This window comes from Populus trichocarpa, chromosome 5 (genome assembly GCF_000002775.5).
Source record: "Populus trichocarpa isolate Nisqually-1 chromosome 5, P.trichocarpa_v4.1, whole genome shotgun sequence".
NCBI classification, from domain to species: Eukaryota; Viridiplantae; Streptophyta; class Magnoliopsida; order Malpighiales; family Salicaceae; genus Populus; species Populus trichocarpa.
The window spans coordinates 22,074,592-22,092,094 of NC_037289.2; the positions used below are offsets into that span (position 1 = coordinate 22,074,592).

Consider the following 17,503-nt stretch of genomic DNA (forward strand, 5'->3'; position numbering starts at 1 on the left):
AAGGCGTGGATTTAAGAAAGAACCATGGAGCTAAACCTATGTTTCCATAAATCTTAAAACAAAAATTCAATTATATATTGCATCATTTTTTTCTTTCTTTAGTTTAGCAATAAGATTCTGGCGATGCCAAACTAAAGATATAATGAAATTTAATTCATCCAAATTTAAAAAAATTATGAACACTTCATAAATTTTCACATACCAAAGAAAAACTAGACAGGGTCCTGTCGTTCAATTTTTTTTCAATATAAAAAAATTTAAGGCAATGCAAATATTTTTTAAAAAAATCTAAGACTCAAATTATTATTTCGATTAAATTTAATAAATTTCATTAATTTAAATAATATAAATAAAAAATAATCCAATAAGTAATTACACTATTATCGTTTAAAAAAAGAAAATGTTCCTGGTTGCCACTAGAAAAATATTATATTACCTCCAATAATAAATTCATATTTTTTTTTTTTGGAAAGAGTAAAATAATAGTGATGCATGCCCGGTGATTTCACCTTCGCTTTCAGTTTTTTATTATTTTTTTTAATATCCTCCGACCGTGGGACGTTTGCACCATAAAGGAACTGGGGAGGTGGTTTGCTGGGCAGGGGCCATTTGGGCACACAAACACGAGAAAAACGACACCGTTCCTCAATAATCCCAAACCCCAAACAGAAAGGATAACCATTGGCTGGAAATGTAAATTCGAGGAAATGCGATCCCTTTTACATAAAGTACAACATTTTTAAGCAGGATAAAAGCCTCTCCTTTTTGTCTCGCCTTGTCTCTCCGCTCTCAGTACTCCTCACTAGTCACTGGCTACCTGTGCTAGTATTAGAAAGCAAACCAAAGCAAAGCGAAAAGCTGAAACCTTGAAAGCCGAAGTACTTAGCTATAAAGAAAAAGAGAGAAAGAAAGAAAGAAGAAGGTAACCAAACAGTCCTTAACTCTCTCAATTAAAACGATTTTGCATGTAAATTGATGCTATTTTGTATCCCCAACTCGCTATCTCAACTCACTTCGACTCCTCCGAGTCCAACTCCAAATGGCCAATAATCCAACCGAACCTCCAACCGACGATTTCCTCCAGGAAATCCTCGGGATGCCTAACTTTGCTTCGGCTGAAGCCGGTTTGGTTGGAGCCGATGCTGGCCTGGCTGGCGCCGCTGCTGCTCAAGCTTCTATGATGCTTCAGCTTAGCTCCGGTGATGGTTCCGGCCACATCTCCGACCTTGGCGGTGCTCCTGGAGGAGGAAGCGCCGGGTTTCACGGCTTTCCCTTGGGGCTTAGCTTGGAGCAAGGGAAGGGAGGGTTTCTGAAGCCCGAGGAGGCGTCTGGGAGTGGAAAAAGGTTCCGTGATGAGATTGTTGATGGTAGAGCGAAAAATGTGAGTGAAAGTTTTTTATTTTTTTTTCGGTGTTAGTTTGGTTAACGTTGGAGCGAAAATATTAAAAAAAGAAAAGGAAATTCTGATTTTATTAAAACTATTAATTTAGAAACTTAAGACATGCAAAACTGAGGCAAGCATGGTAATTAATCTATGATTCAAAAACCAATTTAATTTCTCTAGATAAATTATTATTTATTTTAATCTTTGCTTGTATGTCTTCAATGTTTCTGGTTCTTTCTATTAGAGTCTAGAGAGAGAGGGAGGGAGGAGGAAAAAGAATTCATATAGAGACGTCAAAGTAGGTTGATCTTTGGAGTTTACTGTTGTGAGATTCCAAGATGTGTGTATTTTGACAAGGAAAAGAATACAAAGCTGGCTGTTGTCGGTTCTTTTGAGTAGTTAAGACTGATTACTACGATACACTTAAATACAAATGCTTCTTATTGTAGTTTTCTTTCTAGCTCTAAATTGAAAATTACTTTTTTGTATGACTATGGTCAGTAAGGAAAATTATGTAATATAGTGGAAATTGCATCGGGGGTGCTGGAGCAGAAAGACTCTGGTGTTTTCCAGCTAAACATTGTAGCTGGCTGATTTGATTTGAAATTGCAACAGGTAAAAACATTTTTGAGTTGAAAAATGATTTCTTGGGAAGTCAAAAATTTGGGGTGTGGTGGGATATGGTTTTACTGGATTGGACAACTGGCTAACTAGCAAAATCATCAGCCTTTGGAGTTGGCATGTAAGGAAAAGTTGAGCGGGGAATGCGTGTAAAAGTTGAAATTGACAACAGAAGAAACTCGATTTTGCTCGAGTGAAATCCACTCAAGTGTTCAGATGATGTCAACTGAATCAGTTTTTCTGCTTTAATAAGAATCATGTATTTTCTTTGGTTCATCTAATCAACAATTGTAACAGTGTCATAGCTGGTCAGGATACACCTCTCAAGTTTGTGACCTGGGTTCACCTTGTTCTAGTCCAATCCTGTGGTGAAAACTTTCAATGTGTGGTCATATGTTATGTGCTGTGATCTTTCAAATTATTGCCAATCTATGCCAATAAGCACCTGGTCAATATTTTCTAGTGATTGCCAAATTATACTTAATGCCGCTTTTCTTTTCTGGTGTTTTCACAATAACTTTGATTTTTTATGTCTGATGTTTAACTTTTCTCACTTGATTAGCTGTTGTCCGGAAATTTATTCTTTCATGCACACATATTTGGTTTCTTTTTCTTTTTCTTTTGCACCTTTATGAGGTTGGGATTGGAGGATGTAGCAGTGCTGGTGAAATAGCTATATTTCCTGTAATCTTGGTCTTTGTTGATGATATATTTCCTGTAATCTCGGTCTTTGTTGATGAGATTCTTGTATTTCTGCAGGTTTTTCATGGTCAACCAATGCCCACAACGGTTGCTATAGCACCGCATCCACCAGCAATGCGCCCAAGGGTACGGGCTAGACGAGGTCAAGCCACAGATCCACACAGTATTGCTGAACGGGTAAGCTTAATGTAGAATGTGCAGCAATGGAACCATGGAAATAGGTTAATGTAGCATGCACTACAATGGTAACCGTAGAAATAATGCAATATTGTCAAGACTACAGATGTCTCTAGAAAAATCATAGACACTGGTAGTTCCTTATTGAGTATAAAGTAAAATGAGAAGAGTAGAGGGATTGCAACTTTAACATTCTTGTTAAGGAGTAAAATATAGGTTCCTGTTTGTGTTCAAATTATTTTGTTCATTAAAAATGTTATTTGGATGATGGCTTGGCAATTGTATTCAAAGGAGGCTTTTTGTTGCTTGATTAATGTGTGTTGTTACTGAACAATCAATGCAAGTATTTTGGGGCTGCTAAATACAGCTGGTTGGTGATTAACATGGCTAAAATACTGTGTTTATAAGCCTATTATGATGAATCTTATCCGCTCTCTTTGGAAAAATCTGGTAAAAAGGCCTTCAATAAAAAAAAAGAAAATTCTAGTAAGAAGTCCATCTGTGTGATGTTTATGATCTTATGAAACTGTCAACAGGACTGATGCTTGGTTGGAGGGGGTTATCTAAACTGAGATTAGAGGTTTAGAATCTACTAGTTCAGTCATTACTATCAATCCTGCTGGGAACCAACTTATCTTAAGGTTTTGACATGGATTATATTGTGTTGAATTGAAAAGTATTCCTACACTATTTTCTTTGGATGGGCATGTTAGCATGTGATTTTGACTAATTCAACCTTTATAGTTGGTATAAAAAACGAAATGTTGGTGTATATGATAAGTATTTGAAGACTTGATGAGGACTGAGGCGCTGGCTCATAAGTTCATTTTTTCTTATCTTTTGATTCCATTTGTCTTTCCCCTTAGAAAGTGCTCCATCATTCTTGATCTTTTTTTTCCCTTTTGGGCACAGTTGCGCAGAGAAAGAATAGCCGAAAGAATCAGGGCATTGCAGGAGCTGGTTCCTAGTGTCAACAAGGTCAGTGTCTTTTCTCTTATGTCATTTCATAATTTTCTTGCAGAATGGGGTTTTGTTTTCCATATTGTAGGAAAATTATTTCGCATTTCGTGCTTGCCTCTTTGTTGGAAGGAAAACTTTGAATAATTAACGAAGTACAGATCAATTTCTTTTCAACCAAGTTAATAGTTCTTTGCCTAAATCAAGTTGTTTCAAAAAGTAGAAGGGCTTGTGTGAGTCGACGTTAATGATTTTAAATACTATGACAACATCCTTGTCACAAATCTGTGGTCTGTTTTCAGTTAAAAAAAATTGTTGGTTTAGATTTCCAGTCATTTCTGTGCTGTAATTGAGAATGAAACACGTATTTGAAAGTCAAAAAATGGACTTGTGATAAGTATTAGAAGGGAAGAGAAAAGGCTTTTTTTTATATATGGCGTGTAAGCTTTCATCAACTTGATTCCTCAAGTTTGTAGGTGGGGATTTATAGGTGCACGTTCTCGGAATATGGCTATAGAATGAGTGATTTTGGTTGACTAGAGGAAAGGAAGTTTCACTAAGCATAATGTTTGCTTCTTTCTCAATCAATCCTCAATTTATGCATAATTTATTTGTACAGACGGATCGAGCCACCATGCTTGATGAAATTGTGGATTATGTGAAGTTTTTAAGGCTTCAAGTAAAGGTATGATACCAAAATTTCCAGTTTCAGTTTCACAATCCTTATCCAGCTGATCTTTTTGTGGTGAACATTAATATTCTTGTGTTTGTGAAGAGTCTAGAGGGTTTTTATTCATTCCTTCCCCCCTTTTACTTTATTTTATGTTTGTGAATAATTGATTATCTCAGTCAAGGTTCTAATGATTGCCGAACCAATTAGTGATTTTAGCAACTCCTTTCTTTCATCTAATCCAAACAGACTTTTATGCCAAATTATTGGTGGTGTGAGTTGTTTAGAATAATGATGGTCATTTCCACACCAAATTATGAATGAACTTTTGTCTCTCTTGTGGGTTTTTTATTCACTCCTTCCCCCCTTTTACTTTATTTTATGTTTGTGAATAATTGATTATCTCAGTCAAGGTTCTAATGATAGCCGAACCAATTAGTGATTTTAGCAACTCCTTTCTTTCATCTAATCCAAACAGACTTTTATGCCAAATTATTGGTGGTGTGAGTTGTTTGTTTAGAATAATGATGGTCATTTCCACACCAAATTATGAATTCACTTTTGTCTCTCTTGTGGTGTGTGTGTGTGTGTTCTTTGGTATTTAAATTTCTGAAATGTGAAACAAGTTTTTTTGTGCCTTGAACTGCTGATGGTACTTTTATGAAAAAATTAGTAGCAAGTTATGTCTTCTTTCCTTGGGGCAGATTTGGATGCTCATAAATTTTGATGATTGATAATACCTCCACAATAGATGACAAAATTATGAAATGAAGATTGCCTGGAAAAGGTGAAATATTTGATGTTGTGCAATTAAAATTTTGAATATTCAATGTCTTATTGAGTGCATACCTCATTAATTGGGAAATGGAGTGCCACCAAATTGTTAGGAAACTTTCTTTTTAAATAATGTCTCGTCATTAACTTAACAGGTATTAAGCATGAGTAGACTGGGCGGAGCTGGTGCTGTCGCACCACTTGTAACGGACATCCCACTATCATCAGTTGAGGTAATAAAGAAAAGATAGTGTTTATGGAGGATAATTCACTTCCTTCACTTTAGCATTCAGGCAGCTGAGCTTGCTCTTTTTAATTATAGGATGAAACTGGCGAAGGAGGAAGAAACCAACCAGCTTGGGAGAAGTGGTCGAATGATGGCACTGAACGGCAGGTAGCTAAGCTAATGGAGGAAAATGTTGGCGCTGCCATGCAATTTCTTCAATCGAAGGCTCTTTGCATCATGCCCATCTCACTAGCCACGGCCATTTACCATACACAACCACCAGATACCACTACTATTGTCAAGCCAGAAACAAATCCCCCATCATAGAACCGTTGAAAGGGGGGGAGCATCCCATGGTCCTGTCTAAAAGAGTAAAGTCACCAAATGCTTAGGGTCCCACGTCTTATTTGTCACGTTTCAACCCCCACAATCAAATGTTCCCCTAGTTTCAAATTGCAATCAAAGTCAGATGCCATAGTTCTTGCTTTTGCCTTTTCTTTCCAGCCTTTTTTTTTTCAAACGGGGTTCGATGTCAATGCCTAAAAAAATGCAGGCAGGCCCTTGTTGTCCTGCCAAGTCCAAGTGAGAGGAGAATTTTCAAAGCTTACTCGATATGCTCTTCTTTTGGAATCAGTGGTGGGGAAGTGGAAAATGATGGAAGCGCTTTTGTAATGGGGCTCTAATTTTTCGTAGTGGGTTGTGGGACCTTGTAAAAGAGGCAAGACTGACGGGTTATATAAATATATCATTATTGTAATAGTGTATTCAGCGTAAATGGAATGCAAAGGTAGAATTGAATAATGTCTGGTTGTTTCAATATGCTGGGTGTTTCAAGTCCAACAGAAAATGATAGCAGTGCTACTTTGTTCAGGGAGGGTGCGGGCGTGGTGTTTCAAAAGGTCATTTGACTTCTTTTCCTCCTAAATCATTAATGGTGATTGAATCATTTGAGAGAGAGAGAGAGAGAGAGATCCAAAGGGTGATTTGGGTAGGCTGCTGTTCCTAAACCGGCTACTTTGCTAGCTGGCCTCGAGCCAACGAAGGCATCTTCTAATGGAATCATAAAATGCTCGTTCAGGATGTCCCGACTCCCAAGTACGTATGTGTACTTGGAGGACAGGAAACAGATTTCTTAAAGAGGACTCCGATTTAAGTGGGAGAAGATTGCGGAGCTCCGCGTAGCATGATGATATAATGCTTAGGCAAATGAGATGTTTGTTGGTCTTTTTCCCCGCGACGCCACACGGTGTTCGCACTCGATGCGTGTGAATCTGATGCGCACCCACGGCTGGTAACAAGATAGATTGAAGTCAGCAGCATTCGTTCCTCGTTGGAACTAAAGAGTTGTGGTTACAGAGCTTGTCGGGTTCAGTTCTCAATTCCTTCGTTGACCATAATCCATCCGTCTCTGACCCAAACCAGAAGAGGGTTGGTCAACTGCGACGGATGAAGCGAGCCACCACTTGCACGTTATATCCAACTTCTACAAATGTGTTCATATCTATCGTTCTATATCCGAATTTTGGTCATCCACGCTTCATACCTAACATGGTCATCTGCATCTCCATATCCTACAACGAAAATGGATAGATATCAATCAAATACAGAGTCACGCTATCAGCACTTAAGGAGGAGATATGTCGATATAGCAAAACTGACAAAATAATAATTTAGGATCGTTTATACTATTTGTTTGCTCCAGATGCAGGAGAGGCAGCGTCCGTTATAGCTAAAGGATATTTTAACGTCAGTGAGAACAAACAGCCATCCCATGGGCGTACCCAGTTGGCTACCATAGGGCACTGCGATAGCTCAGAAATCAAGATACAATGCTTGCGGACAAGCGACAGATCCTCGTGTCAAAAAATATGGACCTCTGGATGACGTAAACTCGGGAAATCTGGGTTCCCCTTTTTCTTCAGAATCAACAAAATCTGACTCGTGCTATCTTCAGGATTTTATTTTATTTTTCGCAGTGCTGAAGAAACATCTTAGAGATAGTTTCAGAATAACATTTTATTATGAACCTTGGCATACCCTGCGTTAACAACAAACTGTATTTTCAGTGGCCGCCATACGAGGGCAAGTATTCAACCACCTACAGAATTTATGTGAATCCAAGGACAACAATGATCTGTATACCATTTCACTACTTAAAATAAGCGGTTGTATGGATTTAAACATCCACCAGAAACCATGCTGGTAAGAAAATACAAAAAATGGTTAAGCTTTAACAAAACAAGAACTCAAGTAGGCCTGAAAAACTCCAAGCTTTGTGTTATTTGAGACAACATTTACCGTAGCTTTAGCAGGAATCAAGATCCCGACATGGAGGAGGTTTTGGTTCTCCATGCAGAGTAGTATTTCCACCTTCTGGTCCACACTTAATGCGTTTTGGGTTTTGTGTGCCATGCTGGAATGCATAACAAAAATTTAGTTTACAGCAATAATAATGCTAATCAAATGAGAGAGAGAAAAACCCAGGAAAAAGTAAGGATTAGAATTCATCCCCTGCCCGGTAGTCTTACCGGTGGCTTCTCCCCCTTTCTTAGCATCTCAACTATCTCAACAACTCGTTTCGGAGTAACATCTTCCTGCAATTAAAATGAAAGCCAACATAAAATTCATAAAGCTTTACATCATCTGAATACACAGATTCTCAACTTTTAAGGAAACAAAGGGATTATAATTGACCCACGTAATAATTGTAAGTATATCCTTCAGATCCATTGGAGTAATCGGCCACTGTAATCATAGGAGCATTTACACAACATCCCTGCAGAAAGGACACAACTGATATTTCACAATGCATTGATAACAAAAGATGGTCAAGAGTATCATAAAAGACCTGTATCTCTCCATTCATGTTCACCTTGACCCCCAATTGCTTGCAAGATATGGGTTCGATCTCTATGCTAAGATGGCAAGAGACTTTACAATCTAAGCTAATCAATATGTTTGCATTTGATCTCTTTTAGTACCCTTACATGAGTGTGGCAACGAGTGGCATGCAGTTAACACACTGGATAGGAGCGCTCAAACAGTAATATGTGTAACAATAGAACCGGATAATCCATAACAAAATACCGGTAATCTCTGGTGCTAGTTTTACTTTTTGTATTTGCTAAATTGGATATTGAAGATTTCAAGTACATCTAGTAATTACCACATTGAAATCCATTTTCCAAAAATTTCATTGGAGCTACCAGCATGGATGTAGTTCTTTCCAATTATTGAGTCCTGATTCAAGTACTACCCAAGGAAAACAGTGCTCATTTTAATAAAGATGGATGAAGAAATACTCACCATACATTCCATTTCTCCAACAGAGAAAAGGCCATCCTTGGTTACTTCTGCACTTTAAAAGTTCAAAGTCAGGGCTTATTCTCCAAATCTCAAGTCAAATTCTACATAGCATGAGATCCACCGTAATGTGAAAGAAGCCAAGCATGTTATTTGGAACTCACCATTGCGCTTCACTCCCAAGTGTTTCAGTAATGCATCTTCAATTTCCCGTGAACCTCGTATCATACATGGTGTTGTGCCGCAAACCAATAGGTGATATTTGCCCACCTGAAAAACCAATTAAAGAGGCAGTAAGCCGCAATTTGCATTAGGTATATGAAGAGAAAGCAACGTGTAGAAAAAGATATATTTTCTCACCGGAGACCTGTTGAACATTGAGTAAAATGTTGCGACTTCATACACACGGATAGGAGCAACTTCAATAACCTTAGCCACCTAGAGGATCCACGAAACATTTGGATACTGTTAATCATTTATTGGTCTGCACTCCAGTGAGATTAGCTTTCTTTTAGCCATGTGAAGATATCTGAAAATCTGATACTTACAACAAAAAAGTTTAAAAACTAACAAAAAGAAATTGGCAATACATGTTGGCCAAACAAGATCTGATTATATTAACAGAATAATCCAGATATCTCTAAAACTTAGAATGATAAATTGTATACTATTTGATGTCAAATGATACAATTCATGGCCAACTTGAATTTTTACCAATCTATCCATTTATGTTCAAGATACCACCTCTTTTGCATGTCATATAATGTTTTACTCTAGGAATAAGAACAGAGGGACGGAGAGAAAGTTGGACCTGCTGAAACAAGAATACTGTTCAAAGTGCCAAGCACAGAATACCCTCAAACTAAATAGAGTAGCTTAAATGCCTATTCTACTAGCTTTTTTTTTCCCAATACAATACAGTAATATTAGGTATAACCTTCAAGAAAACATATGGGTATGCATGGTTTCTTTTCCCTTTTTTGGTTTGATGGTATCCCTAGGCTAGCTTGTGTGAATATCAACCATCAAGGCCAGGACTAGGGAATTATTAGAAAATAGATCCTCATAGCCTGGCCTGGGAATCGAACTATGCTTGACAAAGCGAGGAGCATACCCACCAGGCCACCAACCCTCAAGGTTATAGCTAGTTGATATGACAGAATATGATCAGTTATTGAGTTTTGGACACTCCTATCCAAATGCTTCAGTGATTAAGAAATGCATTCTCTAGCTCTCCATTAGCTTACCATCAGGGAATCTGTCTCTAAATGACAACATAGCACATTAAACATGAAAATAATGCTAAAACCTGATTTTGGAGGGTTATTTTAGCTTGATTGCCGTTGGAAACTTTATGTTGAGAAAATGAAAAAAAGAAGAAAAAGATTACTGAGACCAGATTAACCCAGCTTCAAACCAAATGTAATCCCTAAATGGTTCAACAACAGACAAGCAACCAACAAACTGTTCAACATCATCTGATACTATATAGCATTTTACTAAAACAGAAAGGTGCAATGATGTGTATGTATCCAACTCTAACCACTAATAATTTGTTTACCACAAACATATCAAATGTGCCATTAAGTTCCCTGCTCTTGACTAAACTAGCTCAAAATTACTACTAGAAGTTTATAATGTGAATTAAAATCATTAATTTTCAAGCATCATGTCCACTTACTGCATTCATTGCTGAAACAGGGAGCCACCCTCCATGCTGTTGCTGCGCAAGATCTAACAGAGGAATAACTGCTGATTGCTTGTAGTTGGATGGATAGTGAGATACTATTTCTTTAACCTGACATCAGAGGTTAAGAACAATGAAATGTTAACATCTAAACATTAAAAGAAAATCTGCTAAGAGATACTATCAATGTTTTGGTTAAGGAAGTTCTCTATTGAGAATTCAAGATCTGCAGGAGACAAACTATTTAATCGAGATTCCAGGGTTATAAGAGCCAGCATGTGTACTTTGCTTGACTGCCCCTGGTACCACGGTACAGGAATACACGGCTAATGCCTCACCCATTGACACTAATAGTGCAACCCTCACATCTAGTAGCCACTTTATGCTGGGTTCATACTGCTGCTTTAAGGAAACAAAGTTGCATCCTTATAAATAGCAAAGTTTTTGGTGAATTGGCAAGTGTTTTTTTCCCAACATAAGTGAAGAATGTAAATAGTTGCCTTTGTGGTATACAGAATTCTAGGTATAAGCTGTTGATGTTATGTTTTCATTCTTCCTTGTAACAAGGATGACATCATTATCAGCATGGTCACAAAATTGCTTCCATTAAATGCAAATAATCCGCTATCATCCAGTAATGCAGAGTTTTGGCTCCTAAAAAAAGGTAGTTGCATCAGCATGCCAAAAGGAAAGAACACAACTTCTTGTGAGATCACATCTTTTCATTTTCTTGTCACTGTAGAACCGCGTACCATAGATTATAGAAAAATGTGAATTTGATGGGTCGTTTCCTAGTAATAAAAATTCATTAAAGAGATTAGCCTATTCCCAAAGAGGAAAAGAAGATATAGCAAAGGTAGCCAGCAAGTCCCACAAAATGATATGCCGCATCGCCAATCACATACCGACAACTTATCATCTCTGCTAAAGTCTCCTGTAACCAACCAATGTCATGCACAATGCATTTAATTCCGAGCCTGCATTTATAACCTATTACTCCCATTTCAATGACCAGACTTGTAGCATCTTTATAATGGTGGATTTGGCAACTTTACGAATTTATTACCTTCGTGACCTGGCTCTAGTTTTAACAAGGCTATTCATCTCACCACTCCCGATAGTTTCTAAATAACCCAGGCCAAAGCTTATAATACACTAAATTCAGAATTGTCTCGCTGATTACTGCTAATAGTTTAAGAGCATAAAGGATCGCGATTTACAGGAAATAAATGTAAAATGAGATGAAATTTCATTTAATTAACATACATTTACACAGACCAGCGGAAAAATATGAGCAAATCTTCATGTTATTAGATATATCACATTACCTTTTCTTTATTCGAGGCCGAAAACTCCCAGGGAAGGTCCGGATTGTTATCTGCAGTATCAATGTGCTGCACCAAACCCCAATTTCGTTAAGCACACCAGTAATTTAAAAACTTATATATACTGTAAGAATCAAAAGCAGAGAAAATCAATGATTTCGTAGCAGCGAGGAGTGGTACTTACGTAGTTCAATGCAGTGGATAAGGATCGAGATGCCTGTAGAAATGAGAGAAACGGAAAGAAATGAGATCAAAAGAGGCGAGTGGTTGGATGCGGAGAGAACGAGAGAGAAAGAAATCGAAGGAAAAAACCTGAGGAGTTAAGCGGAGAGACTGACGGATCTCGAGGAGACGCGTGGCTACGATACGAGCTAGCATTTTCGGAGGACGCTGAGCTCAGTGGAGTGTGGAGACGATTTGGTTGGGGGTGGGGGGAATATTTACCAGAAAACGGGTTGTTTAAAGGTGTGTGTACAAGACGATCAGCGTGTAGTAGGCGAGTTCGTTTGGCCCATTACCTACCCTGCTCTTCTAAAATCTGGATGCACAAACGTTACTGGATACGGGTTGTTTAAAGCCCGGCCCATGAACCATGCGAGGAAATAAACTTGAGAATGTGTGCTTGGTGCCATAAAACAATTTTTTTTACATTTCTAATTTTTTTCTTTTTCAGTTTTTTAATGAAAAAATTAAAATTTTAATTGTTTATTGAGAATGAAAATGAATTTTTTTCACTAATAAAACATATTACAACTATTCCTTGTAAAAAAATAAAATTACAAGTCGTCTTGATACTTTATATTTATGATGATATAATTATAAAATATTGATATTATTTCATTAAAATAAAAATGATCATGAAAAAGTTATAGTTTTAACTAAATAAAAATATTTATATTGTATTCATGATAAAAATTAAATTTATGATACTAGCTAGATATAAAAAAATAACTTTAGTCATTTACCTTGCTATAAAGTATTTGAATATAAAAGAAAAATATATATTATTCATGTGTTTCATTTATTTATAAAATAATGGGAAATTATTGGTAAAGTAAGATTGTGAAAAAACTCTTATTTTTCTGTTATTGATTCAAGAAAAAAGAGAGGACAATGCATGTAGAATCTAAGTAGGTTAATGAAAACACAAAAATTACAAGAAAAAACATAAAAGATTTTATGAGCGAAGAAAGTTGTAGATATGAACCCTTAATTTATAGTTTTTATTTTCTAAAAAATAAAATACATGGCAAAGGTCATATTAAAAGATTTACAATACCCTAAAAACATGTCAAAAAACCCTGACTCTAGAAAACTAGAAATAAAAAAAAATATAAAGGAAATAAACAAGAAATCCAAATTAAAACATATAATCTAAAAAAACACGGGAAAATAATAAAATCAACCAAAACACAAGCATTAATGCTCAAAATGCGATTCTAAAAGATTTAATGATCCATTTAGTGATGTGGTGGCTATCTTGAGGAGAAATGCCTATAGAATCACATGTAAGAATTTAAGTCTAATCAAACAGTTAAATATCTTGTTATTGCAGTGTTAATGAGTTAACTAGGTTTGGCCATCATAAACTCTTTTTTTTATTTTTAAGTCTCTCTCATTAATCCATGGAAGTTTATTCTATATGTTTTCTTGCATTTAACCTTGTATTAGATAGTAAATATGAGTTTGTAAAGCTTTATTGTTTGAGGTTTATTTTAGTTTTTCAAGTTTTTTTTTTATTGTTGTTTGAGGCCTTAAATAGGATTTTGTTTTTAGAATTAATGAGTTGCTGTTTAGGTAAAATAGGATTGAAATTGATTTTTTTTCAGGTGTAAAACACTCTCGTCTTGATTTCCCAACAACCTTTAGTAGTTGGAATCTCAGTAAAGTTGCTTGTAATTTTTTTTTAAAATCCGGGGGTGGATGACAAGTCATATACCCCATAATAAATAAATAAATTAAACAAGTTCAGAAACGTTGAATGACGTAGACCTACAAGCCTGAGCCTTTTGTTTTGGAGGCCTAGGTGTCCCTAGGCTTTTTTTTTTTCCTGTTTTTTTTTTCAATTGGACATTTCAAAATTTTTATTTTTTTATTGGTTATTTGTTTCAGTTTGATATTTAATTGTTTCTCAATTTATATAATTAAATGCACACGTAAACCTTTTGATCTAGAATTTAGATTTTTCCATGTAAAAAACATATAAAATGTTTTCATTTTTTTTTATTGAATAAAAACTTTATCCAACCCGCGCGCTTTAGTGAAATGCTAAAAGCTAAAAAATGGTCCGCGATAGAAAAAGAAAAACCTTACAGGCATGGATCCATGAGAAAGCCTAACTCCAATACATAAACTAACACCAGCCCATACCATCCCAGCCCATCCCTTTTTATTTTTGTTTCTCGACAGAAGGGGATGGCCAGAATCCAAAAGTGAAGAGAGGAGCCGAAAACACTTGAAATATATTTTTGTTGCAAAACACTAAAACCTTTTAAAAGACCTCCCATTTGCACAATCAGGCACTTTCAAAACCCCACCCACCGCTTCAATGCCACCCATTACCATAAGTACTACTAAGACCTAAGAGTTTCATCAATGGCTTTAGAGCAAGCACTAGCACTATCACCAGCAACTAACCTCTTTTTTTCAATTTCGAACCCCCCCCTCACAAACACCAAAACTCCTGCCTTGTCCCTGAACCCTCTCACCTCCTCCTCGAAGAGGTCCCATTTCCAACGCAGCTTGAAATGCTCCGCTGATTATAGAGATAACCAGTACAGTCAAGCGGTTACGCATGCTAAACCGGCTGAGATTCAATGGAACAAGGAGCTCTGTAACTCGGTGCACCTCATCGGGATCGTTGGGACCCCTGTAGAAATCAAGCACCTCCCCTCCGGCAAGGTAGTCGCCTGGACACGACTTGCTGTCAAGAAATCTGCAAATGACACCTCCTGGTAAGGAAATGCTCATGTCTAAAACATAAATAAAGTTGGGTGTCTTGAAATTTAACATTTTCAATTTTGTAGTTTTATTATTTATCGTTGCGATTGCGTAGCCTAGTATTCTTTCATGCCAACAAAACAAAAAAATCATCTTAGGATTCTGTCACACATCTGTTTCCTGTTTTCCTGTGATTTTACTAGTTTTGCAGTTTGCTTCACGCTGTTCTAAATGCTTCACAGAATTCAGATAAAGTGCCTCAGAAACATTTTATGAGAACGACAATGCTTGTTTCGCAGGATCAATTTGACATTCTGGGATGATTTGGCGCAAGTTTCTTCTCAGCATGTAGAGAAAGGCCACCAAATATACGTGTCTGGTCGATTGATCACAGATTCAGTTGAAAATGATGAAGGGAAGCTGCAGACCTACTACAAGGTTCTGTGATGGTCATATCTGTTTTTGTGCTAGTTTTTTTTTTGGTCCAAATGGATTTTTATCTCTTCGAACCTCTAGCAGGTAGTTGTCCAGCAGCTGAATTTTATTGAAAGAAGCTCTTCAAGAGGATTATATGACTCCGACTTTAATAACACGGCAGCTGGTAAATCACATATCTCTTATGAAACAAGATTTTGAATGTAAATTTATGGTGTGGATGGTAATGTTATTTGCTATATAATTGCCTGCAGGTAGTAAGTTTGGTAACAACACTGCAAATGACATGGGTTCCATGGAAGAACGGTGGCAAGCTTTTTTTGCTAATCCTTTGGAGTGGTGGGATAACAGGAAAGATAAGGTAATCGTCTCGGCTAATGAATCGGAAAAATGCATGCATACATGTGCTTCTTGCCAATTTATTTTTAGAAAGTTCTCGAGTGCTCATTTGATGCAATGATCATTTTGTGCCTGCATGTGCTGGGAAAAAAAATTCCCTCATGCATTAGGATCTTGCTTTGTTAATCCATATTTAGTTTATGTTATATTTCATAATCATTTATGCAAATGGATCAAGAGGCCTGAATTACTCTGCCCCTTGTTAATAGTGAATGAGGACCTGAAATTGATTGGTTGCTGTTATATATTCCTATATGATTAACATTATTTCTTTGATTTGCAGAGGAACCCAAAGTATCCTGATTTCAAGCACAAAGACACTGGAGAAGCTTTGTGGGTTGAAGGCAGGTACAATCCTCCTTGGGTGAAGTCCCAATTAGCTATATTGGACGGACAAATGGGATCTCTTCAAGATCAGGACTCTAGGTTGCATGAAAGTTCAATGTCTGGTGATGATTTCATTTCCTTGTCCTAATTAAGTGATTCCCTCTTCATTTGATGTGATTTTTGGAAGAGCTGAAATAGGTTTTGTTTGTATATTACGTAATGTAGAATCTATGTTGTCTAAGAGTTGCAAGTTTCGCTGTGGCTTTTGAACCATTTAGAACATGAATTAACATTCTTGTCATTATAAAATGCTCTTTGTTTTGGAATTGAGAAATATGTCCAACATGGAAAAGTAATTCCCTGGGGATTTATTCAGGAGCACCATATAGCATTTTCTAAGCAAGATGAGATTATTTAGTGTTTGTGCTAGAGTGCTTTGTTGAACCTCAATCCATCCAACTCGGTTTCAACTTGATCTATTACCACCATGGGCTAAGTGTAGTAGGAGTATGGTGTAGAGCTATGAAATTTCTGTGTTATATTCTCTATGTAAACATTCCAAGGAATTTGAAGTGAAGTTAACCATAACACCAACAACAATAATCGTAAGATTCATTTCCTGCCATTTTGTACTTCAATACTGCAGTCCCAAAGTGTTGTTTGTTCTCCAAGCCTCCAGGTAGTCATTTCACAATCGCTTAAATCTCCAAGCTGTCTAGCTGTGTTTGACTATATGTATGTACAGAAGTGCTTAGCATCTTGTATTGTTTAAGTTAGTTTTTTTTTCTAGTAAGGATTGATATCTGTGGAGGACCGGGCTTGATTGCTTTGAGTGGGTTTTACCAAATCAACCCCCTTTTATGATCAGATTCTGTATCTACGATTATATTATATTCTGTATCCATGTTGCTTACTTTATTTTCTGTATGGATCGTTCACATTCTGTCACGCAAGGTGGTGCTTCTAATTAGAACATACACAAGAAATTTTCGTTAATTTATGACTTATTTGGTATTTATTGCAGCCAGTTCTTAGAATCATTAATGATGTATAGATGCCTCTGTTTTTCTAATTGCAATTTTCTTTCATCATATGTGAAGTATGATAGAGGTAGCAAGTCTTTAATAATACAGAAATACTGGAGCTGGCAGCAGCTCTGTTGTGTCTTCCTAAGCCATCATTTAGAATGGGAGTGCATCAGAGAATTTTATACTCCTATCAACAATCTCTCTAGTCATGGTTGATGACGAGTTAGAAATACTGAAATGTGTTTCTCACATCATCTAGTTCGATTTTGTTACCCACCTAAAATGGAAGCTTGCCAAGCTATAAACATGCGCATTCCCTTTTTTTTTTTCTGGGTCTGACAAACATGAAATTTCAATCTGAATGTTAGTAATGCATGCTTATATTATTGGGTAATGCCCGTTGAAGCAACCTGGCTTGGACGGAATTCTTTCTCCGGCAATAGGAGGAAAAGTTTTCTGCAATTAATTATTCTGTACATTCATGGAAACCAAGTTTCAGTTGTTTTCTGTATGAAAGAAGGGGGATGCAAACTTCTTTATAAATGATC

At 36.7% G+C, this 17,503-nt stretch overlaps 3 protein-coding genes across 8 annotated transcripts; 2 read left to right on the forward strand and 1 right to left on the reverse strand.

The window, feature by feature from the left end:
- The first annotated feature begins 762 nt into the window (after positions 1-762).
- On the forward strand, positions 763-6,312 carry LOC18099657 (transcription factor UNE12). Its single transcript, XM_006383622.3, has 6 exons — positions 763-1,381; positions 2,765-2,884; positions 3,797-3,862; positions 4,461-4,526; positions 5,441-5,518; positions 5,608-6,312. Exons 1-6 carry the CDS (start codon positions 1,040-1,042, stop codon positions 5,836-5,838), a joined length of 903 nt encoding a protein of 300 aa, XP_006383684.1. The 5' UTR covers positions 763-1,039; the 3' UTR covers positions 5,839-6,312.
- Positions 5,957-12,308, reverse strand: LOC7476882 (NADH dehydrogenase [ubiquinone] flavoprotein 2, mitochondrial). Of its 5 annotated transcripts, none has more exons than XM_024601410.2 (11): positions 12,139-12,308; positions 12,011-12,043; positions 11,830-11,895; positions 10,496-10,612; positions 9,175-9,252; positions 8,979-9,084; positions 8,818-8,864; positions 8,210-8,287; positions 8,040-8,105; positions 7,810-7,924; positions 5,957-7,082 (listed from the first exon to the last, which is right to left on the reverse strand). In XM_024601410.2, the coding sequence occupies exons 1-10, from the start codon at positions 12,202-12,204 to the stop codon at positions 7,817-7,819; spliced, it is 765 nt and encodes a 254-aa protein (XP_024457178.1). In that variant the 5' UTR covers positions 12,205-12,308; the 3' UTR covers positions 5,957-7,082; positions 7,810-7,816. The 5 variants fall into 5 exon arrangements, with proteins under 5 accessions (XP_024457178.1, XP_024457177.1, XP_024457176.1 ...); XM_024601409.2 differs by lacking the exon at positions 5,957-7,082 and adding an exon at positions 7,174-7,549; XM_024601408.2 differs by lacking the exon at positions 5,957-7,082 and adding an exon at positions 7,634-7,710.
- A 2,000-nt stretch (positions 12,309-14,308) lies between these two features.
- LOC7454322 (protein OSB2, chloroplastic) lies at positions 14,309-17,498 on the forward strand. Of its 2 annotated transcripts, XM_024600656.2 has the most exons (6): positions 14,309-14,780; positions 15,066-15,204; positions 15,286-15,367; positions 15,456-15,562; positions 15,884-16,049; positions 17,022-17,498. In XM_024600656.2, exons 1-6 carry the CDS (start codon positions 14,422-14,424, stop codon positions 17,030-17,032), a joined length of 864 nt encoding a protein of 287 aa, XP_024456424.1. In that variant the 5' UTR covers positions 14,309-14,421; the 3' UTR covers positions 17,033-17,498. The 2 variants fall into 2 exon arrangements, with proteins under 2 accessions (XP_024456424.1, XP_002306816.1); XM_002306780.4 differs by lacking the exon at positions 17,022-17,498 and having other exon boundaries at positions 14,310-14,780; positions 15,884-16,253.
- The last annotated feature ends 5 nt before the right edge of the window (positions 17,499-17,503 follow it).